Genomic DNA, 10149 nt, shown 5'->3' with positions numbered 1-10149 from the left:
TTTGAATGAAAAAACCCGTCCATCTTTTTTTTTTTTTTTTTTTTTTTTTTTTTTTTTTGATTTCAAGCCGATGCCAACAGTGCACGCATACCTTCATTCTGTATCTGTTAACACCAAACTCCACTCTGTTTGATGCAGGATTTGAGTAGTGCAGACAGCAAACCTAAACCGGGTTTCCTCCACCTAGATAAAGGACGGCCAGCCTCCTCCACCCCTCATAGTAATGGTAACATAGAATCGCCGGAACAGCTTTCCAAACCTGGCTTCCCTGGGGAGACCTTACACAAGAAAAGGTACACATTGAAAGAGAAAAGTAACGCGTGCAGTGTCAGGTTTTGTTTAGTGACTGTAAAACATATTTAAAATGAGCTCTTCTGCCGGACAAGTGGAACCTAGACTTCAGTTGTTGAAGGCTCAATGTTTTGGTCTCGTCCTTGTTGAAGGGATGGTTCCAATCCTCGCAGTGACTCCCAGTCTCCTGTTGGAGGTGAGAGACGATCAGTGGAGTTTCAGATCAGCACTCCTTCTGCTTTCAGCAAGCTGAACCTGCACAGAAGCTTCAGCCCTCTTGTCTTGTCCCAGGGTTCTTGGTCTTCCAGGTGATCTTATTGAATATGCATGCTCGGATTATGAACAAACCCTACCCGTGTGCGAGTAGTGGTTGTAAATTGAACATACACGGTATCTAGACCTACAGTACATCATACAGATATGTTGCTTGTTTTCCCCTCCAAAAGGACTGCATCACCCTGCCTTTCTAGCCGCTCTTCTCCCATGCTTGCTGCTCCTCGAAGCCCTTGTCCAGAGTACCCAACAGAGCCATTTTCCGATGGAGCTGAAATCCAGGTGGCTAACCTTGACTACAGAATGTCCCGCAAGGAGCTACAACAGACTCTACGTGACACCTTCTTCCGATATGGGCGGGTATGTCCGTCATCTTTGGCAGTATCGCTGTGATCAACATGTTGATGAGTACCGATCCCCGGTACTAAACTGGCCCCGTTGCTGGAGGGGAAAAAAAAAAAAAAAAACCTGCAGTATCGATAAGCTGCGTGCCTGCTTATGGTTTTGGAGAAATTACTCCACTGGCAACTCTGCTGGCCTAATCCCATGTACTCAGGCTTCGAAGCCGCGCCACCGGTTTGGAAGCATGGGTGGCGAAGTCGACAACTTTCAAGGCTCTGAGGAATGAGGTTTTAAGAACGTACACTCACAGAGCGCAAGCTGTTGTCATCTACAAAGTATTCAGTATTGAGTATGTCACAGTAGACATGACTAATCAATCATGACAAGTACATTTATTTAAAACAACAACAAAAATTGGTTGTATTTCGAAACGGTACCGATTAGAATACTAACACCGAATCGATAAAATAAGGCAAGTTTATTTGTTTAGCACATATCATGTTCAAGACAATTCAATGCACTCGTTAAGAGGAGTTGTATCGATAAAATATTATCGATAGTCATCCCCATGGGTGTGTTCACACTTTTTAAGTTGGTTTGAGTCCAAGAGAGTTGTTTATTTTTAGTGTTGTTCTGCTTTTTTAGGTGAAAGGAGTCGAGCTTAGTCCCCACACAGACTATCAGCTTAAGGCTACAATCCAGATGCTGTCCTTACAGCAGGCTATCAGTGCTGTCAGTGGACTTCACCGTTACAAAATTGGAGGCAAGCGCATCCAAGTGTCTTTGATCACAGGTGGCCATAGCAAATCCTTGGTCATGCTCAGGTACAAATGTTAGGACACTCGGCTTTATTGCTGAGGACCTGCGTGGAGGTTAATTTGATAATGTCATTATTTTCAAGCTCCGAGATCAGCAGCATTCTTCAGGAAGCACCTGCAAATTGCCTTCCTCTCTTCAAGTTCACTGAGATCTATGAGAAGAAGTAAGCATCTTAATCTCCCAGCACCTAAACATAATCAACCATGCCAAATAACAAAAGCTTTTGGGTTTTGCCGGATTTACATGGACTGCTTTTCCATACCTCCTACATCCAGGTACCACCGTAAGATTTTGATGAGCGATCTGTACAGGCTGCCGGATGTAGTGGCTATTCGGGAACAGGGCGGCACGAGGCTGGTGTGCCTTCTTCCGAGCAGCCAAATCCGTCAGAGTCCACTTGGATCTTCTCAGTCACAGGGGAGCTCCTCCACACCAAGCGGCAGCCCTGTGGTGTTTGAGGAGCTGGAGTACCATGACCCAGTCTGCAGACAACACTACACGCAGCACAGCTTCAGGCAAGAATCTGGCTTACATGACACACTGCACGTGCACGCATGCAAATTCAAGTGACTAAACAGAATGAAAATGCTTCAATTAAGCACCCGTCTGAATAAAAAGAGCGAGTTCGGAGGGAATTTCATTCTGATTTACCGGGGTGGTATATTCATTTTGCCACGCTGAATGAGCATCATGTAAACAATTCAATCAGAATAGCCAAGCGTCATCGTGCGCACTTTAATTTGACAATTTTATCCAGCAGCACTACTGGATGCATTTCTTATTTGATGCAAGTCTGTTTAATGTTACTTCAAACTAAAGTGAAAAAAGGTAAGCAGTCATAGTGTGTGGTATAATTTTTATTTTATTATTTTTTTGAGAATAACTGAAAATATGTCATGGCATATTGTTATCGTGATATAAAATTGCCTTTATCATGATTGATTTTTCCGTGCCGCCCAGAAGCTATGGCCGATGAGTGATTTCTGGTGCTTTTCCTTTGTATTCCGTAGCGAGGCAGACTTTGACCCAGACTCGTACACAATTCCTTTTGTGGTGATGTCTCTCAGAACTTTGGCCTCTGAGGTTCATGAACTGCTTCAATCACACGAAGGAACTCTTCCCCTCCTCAGGTGACAACATATGCTTTTATTTATTCTACCTCATTTAAAATATTTGAGGTTAGTTGCACCGTGTTTCTCTCGCAGTATAAAATAAATAAATCAATGTGTTGTTTTTCTCTTCCAGCTTTCCAGACTGCTATGAAGCAAAGTTCAGTCGGCTGGAGCTGAGCAATGAAACTCTGGAGTGTGGTGTTCCTTTGGAGCACCTCATCGCATGTGTTCCCAGTATAACCATAGTCACAACTCAGAACGGTTACAAAGTCATCAAGTGGATTCACAACAAACCACCAGCACCAAACTCCGGTGAGAACTTTCACTCAATCAAACTTTGACAGCTTTTCTTCTATGCTCTGAACAATTTTGGAGAGAGAGGGATAAGGGACTCTCTACCATCTCATATGATTATTATTCTTGTTTGCCTCCAGAGCCGTGGCTCCACCGATGCAAGAGTCCCGTTGGCAACCCTCAACTCATTCAGTTCAGCAGAGAGATTATTGACCTCTTAAAGAGTCAACCGTCTTGCATCATGCCTATCAGCAAATTTATACCTTCTTACCATCATCATTTTGCCAAGCAGTGCCGCGTCTCCGATTATGGCTACTCAAAGCTGTTTGAGCTGTTGGAAGCAGTGCCGCATGTCCTGCAGGTACTGTACATGAGTGCCTTAACCACATTGTTTTTGGCAAATTTACTCGTGTCCGATATGATATATCATTACGCACTTTAAGTTTGTTGTTTTCGTCTAAATGCAAATAAAGCTCAAGTTTGGACGGTTTTCGAACAGGTACGAGGTTGCTTTACAGTGATATTAATGTACCTTACTAGCATAACACTATCCTTGTGTAGGGCTGAGTGTCTGACAGGTTGAAAATGAGCCAAAATAGATTCATTCAGACTGCAGACCAGGGCTTTTTTTCCCTTGTTGTTGATCTTGCATAATTGACCCAGTACATAATGTTTGCTTTTCAGATCTTGGGTATGGGTACCAAACGTCTGCTGACCCTTACTCATCGAGCCCAAGTGAAACGTTTCACTCAAGACTTATTAAAACTTCTCAAATTTCAAGCCAGCAAGCAAGTGGCTGTCAAGGACTTCATGCAAGCATACCACTGGTCCGTCAACATATCATACCAGTCCTAATTCTAAGTTGGGTTTGGGGATGCAGAGTGGTTCGGGTTTGAATGTATTCAATGCCATGTTCGTCAGGTGCTTTTCCAGAGACTGGAATGTAGCAGACTATGGCGCGTGTGACCTCATTGACCTGCTCTCTGAGATTCCCGATACCACCATCACCACCACGCATCATGACAATGACACAGTCATCTCTGTTCCCAAGAGAGGTACTGCTAGCTTCACAACCTACAGTTATTTTAATACACTCAGCAGTTTCTTTTCACACCGGTAAGATCGCACCCTAATTTTTCAGAAATACGTCACCATGACAAATTGTTAGAACGGGTGTGAGTTGATTCTTTGTTCAATGTATGATCGGCTTCATACATCTTTTTACAAAAAGAAAAAAAAAACCCTCAGTACGATTACATGTACTGTGAGCAGTTCTAAGGTGGGGGGGGGGGGGATAAACTTGTGGAACCCCCGTTGATGCTCAGTCGGTCATATGCGGATGATACTCTGTCTAAAATGGATGAAAACCTTAAGGATATTCGCAACTAAACTGCCTGCTTCACCACAGAGCGTACTGGGGATGAAATAGAGCGCACGAAGCAGTTTGGAAAGGAGGTCGTCGACCTCCTCCGTCACCAACCTCACTGCCGAATGCCCTTCAGCAAGTTCATCCCCACCTACCACCACCACTTTGGACGTCAGTGTAAGCTGAGCTACTACGGCTTCAACAAGCTCATGGAGCTGTTTGAGGCCATCCCTGAGGTGCTCATGGTATGCTAGACTTCTGATTGGCACTAGTAGTCGTGTGATTGTGTGCGCTTCATGTCAACTTTTCTGAATATTAACATCCCTCCCGCTTTCCTTGCCAGGTGTTGGAGTGTAGCGAGGAGAAGGCGCTTACTCTCACAGAGGTGGAGCGCATTAAAGCTCTGGCAGCTCAACTGGTCAAGCTGCTTCGAGCTCAGAAGAACTGCAGCCTTCCCGTGAGCCAGCTGCTCACAGAGTACAGCAAGACCTTTGGTTATGGTCTACGCCTGCAGGACTACGACACCAGCTCCCTGCCCGCGTTACTCAGCAAACTCTGCCATGTTGTGAAGGTAAAGAGTTGTTTAACTCCATAGGTTCTCCTGTCAAGCATAACGTGTCATTTTTGTTTGGTGATACGCTGAGATTTTACTATGTATAATATGTGCCTTTTGCTCAATAAAGGTTTGCAAACATCAGTCCAGTCATCTATTAAACCATTTTCTTTGCTATTCAAGGTGGTGGATGGTACAGACGGACGGGAAGTTCAGCTCATCAACAGGAAATCTCTGCGTTTACTGACATCACAACTTCTGGCACTGCTTATGTCTCAAGAGAAACATGTCGACAAGGGTCTCAGGGTGGATGAATTGCGCCAGCATTACCAGATGGTCTACAAAGCCCCACTCAACCCTTGTGAATATGGGTTCCTCTCCCTCAGCGAGCTACTCAAGAGTCTGCCCTACCTTGTGGAAGTGAGAGAAGCCGTTTATTCAAGAACATCACATCCTTTTCCGTGGACCGGGCCGTGTTTTAATTGTCCTCCTTCATAGCTTTACTGGGAAGGACTTGACGGAGGCATTCAAGCTGGCAGCACCACAAGCGGTCCCGGTGAGGAGTGGGTGAGGCTGACCAGGCTTTACCAGTTTGCCCGTAACGTACGTGCACTGCTCCACACCTACCATTACAACCAGATCTTCCTGTCCGAGTTCCAAGGAGCTTATAGAAAGTTTACTGGCTGTGGCCTGGAGTCTCGCTCCTATGGATACATCAGCACTGATGAGCTGCTCAATGCCATTCCACAGGTGCCAATTCAGTTACGATCCCATTATTGCACTGCTGTTGGATTTTATATGCTTAGTGCATTATAAATTGATCTTTTTTTTTTTTCCTGACCTTTTATTTTGTGGCATCATCAGGTGGTCTGGATCAAAGGGCACGGTCACAAGAGGATTATCGTTTTGAAGAACGATATGAAAGGCAAAAAGCTTCAGTGCATATCCATTCATTGCGCTAATGCGATCTTTGTGTGCTGTCAATGATAACAGGCTTGTGTGTTGTTCTCATGCAGAGAGGGTGAGCGCTTCAGTCACCAGCAGCCCTCAGTCCGAAGGTAACGTGGAGAGCCCCAGAGACAGCCCAACCATCACCACCCGTTCTGAAGGACACAGTCCAAGTAAAAATTTGCCTTTCATACCTGGGATCAACAACAACCAAAATCAGTCTGCTGTGCCTTGTTTCGCAATATTTCATCTGTTTCTATTGAATTTAGATTTTACCTTCTGTAAAAGCAGATATTAGAAACGGTATCTGGTCGGCTTGTGTTCCAAGCATACTAGTTCGATACCTACCATATTGATCACTTCACACTACTTGCCTCATATTAGTTAAACGTATTTAATATGTTGAGATGCAGGGCCACAAAAGACAGTAACAGAAGCATGTTGTATTTTGGCATACACATTTGCTGTGTCTGTAATATTTGCATTCCAATCTCCAAAAAGACATTTGATGAAACTTAATCCCTTTTTGTTTACCATCAGTAACGTGAAATGAATGCACATCTTCCTTACCTTCCAGGCACCGCCATGACACCAGAGTCCGAGCTGCTGTGTCTGACGTCCTCAGTCGACCTTCTCTGCGGCCCGGTACCGTCTTGCCTGCCGTCACCTCAGCTCCACCCTGACCCTGTCCTAATGCAGCAGGCCAGTCTGATTCGTTTTGAGGAGAAAACTCCGCCATTGTCCCACACATCAGGTCAGCATTAGTGTGGAAAATTGCCTAACACTAAAGTGCTGTGAGAGATCATCAATATTTCATTCCATTGGTGCGAATATCATTTATTACAAATGCATCTTTGTTTATCTATCAACGCCAGGGGCATCGGCATAACAATGAAATGCTTTCCCCCCAAATGACAGAAGGTACAATTAACCCGTGCCTTTTGCCATTCATAGAACATAATACTGTAATAGCTTTGTGTGGATCTAAACAAGCCCAGATTCACACTTAGTGAGAGTAAATATGAGATGATGTTGAGACAAGATCATTTTTCCAGGAGATGTAACTTTTGTGAACTTTGTTAGGCAGTGAGATTTTTCCGAATGTCGTGTAGGTGCCTTGGCGGCTTAGTAAAATAAAATTAACACACACATTATACAAAGAAAATACGTAGTACAACTGGGTTTGAAACTTCTCACCAAGAATTCAAGCCACACATCCAGTTTAGAATTTGGCAACTTAGCAAACAAGGCATCCTAGCTTTAGTGTGCATGCATCTATCATTAGAAGCAGTATTATGCACTGCATTTACTGTAATTCAAAGTCTGTCGACTGTTAAACTGTATTCTGTATTGTACAAAATGTTTTCAAATATTAGTTTCGTTGAATTGTTACACAACAGTTACCATTGGTTTTTTTTTTTAAACAAAAACTAATACGAAAAGTGTTTTCGAAAAAAATTAAAACTAATAAAAAACTAACAAAGCTAAATTTCAAACTCAAAACAAAATAAAAATGAACTGTCGTTAAAATTCCCAAACTATAATAATCTTGGTGCCTTGATTCAATAATGATTTGCATTAGATTAAAGTTGACGAGTTGTAACAAGAGAACAAAAACACATTTGGATGAGCATATCACACTTCTTTTTTTTCACCTTTCATCAGGTTCCTTCTCAATCTGTGCTTATGTCTTCAGAGAGCAAAGAATTCCACACGGGATCTGCTGCCCAAGATGGCGAGCCTGCGGCACCCACGGAGACAGAGCCCCCTTTGTCCATGGACAGTCCCGGCAGAAGAGGCCCCCGCAATAGAATCAAGCTAGCTGCCAACTTTTCATTCAATTCAGGTTGCTGAACCAACACGCACACACATGCAGTGAGCCATACTGGTTGAGCCGTAGCGCAACTCTGAGAAGGAGAGTTGAGTAGCGTTACTAATCACGCTGCTGAATGACCACTCTCGAAGGGCATTTGGCGTTGCTGCTTTCTGCCATTGCATTATAATCTTCAGCTTTTCTGTCGCAAGCCTTTGGATCTGTTCTTTCGCAATCATTCATTTCATTCAGTGGTTCTCACAAAGCTTTGATCTTTTTTACCTCTTGCAGATTTTCTGCAATTTACAAACGTAGACCCCACTTACGGTTATTAGAATTTCATTCCATCCTGAAGGAAGTTAAATTTTATCCCCAAGAACGTGCACATGGGAAATCCAGATGAGTTAGATGCCACTGCATACAGCGCACCAACCATTTGGAGAGATGCGCAAGATGAATAGCACACTTGTGTTTTAGGATGTTAAAACAAACTTTTTCTCAGGTCATCAGCTAGACCAGATGCCATTTTTGAAGGTGTTGTTCAACGATATAATAATTCTAGTTTAAGTCTTAAATAGCCGACGCCTTTGAATTTCACTCGACATTCTTTTTAGAAACTTTGTAGGTTGTTCCAGAGATGTTGAAATCCTTTGTTTGCTCCTTTTGCTTCAAAGACGTCCATACCCCCATTTGTGGGTGTCATGACAGGTTGCCTCTTAGAGATCATCACCAAGTGAACGGCTGTTGCGTTTTGATTAAGTCGGTGCTAGTTTGGTCAACAGTTACGCGCCAGAAAGTGAAATGTCCCCCGCCCTAAGGCAGGATGTGCATATTTGGACAAGCTTTTAAGCCAGCAGCCAGTGTCTCTGTGTTCTTTTAGCTGTTAGTGTGTGGTTCTCCACTGGAGGCAGTCTGACATATGCACGGTGTGCATACATGAGCTGATGCATGATGAAATAAGCCCAGCAGCAGCAGACGGGGAAACGTATACAAGAAGAAAAACAAACATTCTTTGTGATCAGTCTTTCGTTTTCCACCTTGTTTTTGGCTTCTTGGAGGCGGGGCCACCTTTGTGGCCGCTACTGATGTACTCAAGGCTTTTAGTTTTTATTTCCCTCTCAGCCTTGTTGCCAGTAGCGTCTGTCGCGGTCTCCTGTCTGAGCACTCTGGGAGTTTTTTTTTTCTTTTTTTTTTTTCTTTTTTTTTATGACAAAGGTGCACTGTGGGTGTTAGTTTTCAGGATATAGACATAGGTGGGAGGTGGTGGTCTTGTTAGTGGAGTGGCACAGGGGCTGTGTGAAGCCTGTATGTGTGTCTCACATCCACGTAGAGAACCCTCTGTGGCTCTCTGGATTTTGCCTGGCTTTTACAATGGCTTGTATTTGCCACGTTGACAAAGGAATGGCCAAAGTACCTCCCCAGCCATCATGTTTTGACGTCCCCGCGTGTTGGTTTCCTCCTTTTTTGCCATCACCTGTGTTCTGGTTCTGCTGGCTGCTTGGTTTGCTTCCAGTCTACTGTCAGTTTGTTATGCGCCGCGGATGTGACGAGTGACAGTTTATGTTCGGAGAAAAACATTCAGAGAATGGGTAAAAGCCCATTACTTCAGTGGGCAACCGTTACCCGTTGACTCGTTCGGCTGGCGTCGTGACATGACTGGTTTTTGAGTTTCCCCCCCAACTGTTGACCACTCATCCAAATTATTTTAACTCCAGGCGCTACAGCGTCGGCTCCTCTGCCCTTTCCAGACCCAGTTGAACACTCTTTGATTAAGGAACGTGCAGCTCACCGAATTACTGATTTTGATTTGACACCAATAGCTTTAATGCTTCCGATAAACCTCTATTTAAAACTTTTTTTTACTAAGTAAATCTGAGCTTTTTCTGTGCAGTGGCATCTATCTCATAATGGACACAGTAGCGCATTTAGCGTTTCCTTTTGTGCAGGTCTCATCTGTAAAGTGCTCTTGAAATATGCTTATCTGCATAGTTTTGGTTTATGTAATGTGCAATTATTTGGAGTCCGAGAATATGTTTGAAGAAAGAAATGAATGAATTCTTAGCCAGCTTGTACTAACACAATTTGTATTGCTTAAGTTTTTCCATTTGTGCACCAGTTGTTCTGTATTCAAGAACTGAAAAGAAAAATGTAGTTTTAATTCAAAGCTGACATTTAAAACTGCTGCATTGTAATCTTTTTTTTTTTTTTTTTTTTTTTTAACTTGCTATCACACAAGCTCCCAATCTATTACAGTTCGAAAGCCTCACCACAACTTGTTGCTGTCAAACATCGTTTAAGGGACCAATCCAGTTCTGTTAATAAACTTAACTAAGCATTA

At 43.4% G+C, this 10149-nt stretch overlaps 1 protein-coding gene across 5 annotated transcripts in view; it reads left to right on the top strand.

Annotated features, from left to right (window-relative positions):
- The window catches only part of marf1 (meiosis regulator and mRNA stability factor 1), a 15345-nt gene extending 5196 nt beyond the window's left edge, over window positions 1-10149 (top strand). For 4 of the 5 annotated variants that reach the window (XM_019889334.1, XM_019889333.1, XM_019889330.1 and 1 more), the window contains 19 exons: window positions 139-293; window positions 441-599; window positions 738-924; window positions 1552-1730; window positions 1808-1888; window positions 2001-2240; window positions 2736-2855; window positions 2971-3149; window positions 3272-3492; window positions 3816-3958; window positions 4053-4186; window positions 4540-4742; window positions 4841-5068; window positions 5234-5470; window positions 5549-5800; window positions 5915-5975; window positions 6067-6171; window positions 6576-6752; window positions 7695-10149. In XM_019889334.1, coding sequence (XP_019744893.1) covers window positions 139-293; window positions 441-599; window positions 738-924; window positions 1552-1730; window positions 1808-1888; window positions 2001-2240; window positions 2736-2855; window positions 2971-3149; window positions 3272-3492; window positions 3816-3958; window positions 4053-4186; window positions 4540-4742; window positions 4841-5068; window positions 5234-5470; window positions 5549-5800; window positions 5915-5975; window positions 6067-6171; window positions 6576-6752; window positions 7695-7852 — 3219 coding nt within the window. In that variant the 3' untranslated portion in view covers window positions 7853-10149. The remainder of the gene's footprint in view (window positions 1-138; window positions 294-440; window positions 600-737; window positions 925-1551; window positions 1731-1807; window positions 1889-2000; window positions 2241-2735; window positions 2856-2970; window positions 3150-3271; window positions 3493-3815; window positions 3959-4052; window positions 4187-4539; window positions 4743-4840; window positions 5069-5233; window positions 5471-5548; window positions 5801-5914; window positions 5976-6066; window positions 6172-6575; window positions 6753-7694) is intronic. The other variant, XM_019889331.1, reaches the window with a different exon arrangement.

The sequence above is a fragment of the Hippocampus comes genome, unplaced genomic scaffold (assembly GCF_001891065.2).
Source record: "Hippocampus comes isolate QL1 unplaced genomic scaffold, H_comes_QL1_v1.1 scaffold86, whole genome shotgun sequence".
Taxonomy (NCBI): Eukaryota; Metazoa; Chordata; class Actinopteri; order Syngnathiformes; family Syngnathidae; genus Hippocampus; species Hippocampus comes.
This window is presented reverse-complemented; position numbering and strand designations above follow the sequence as displayed.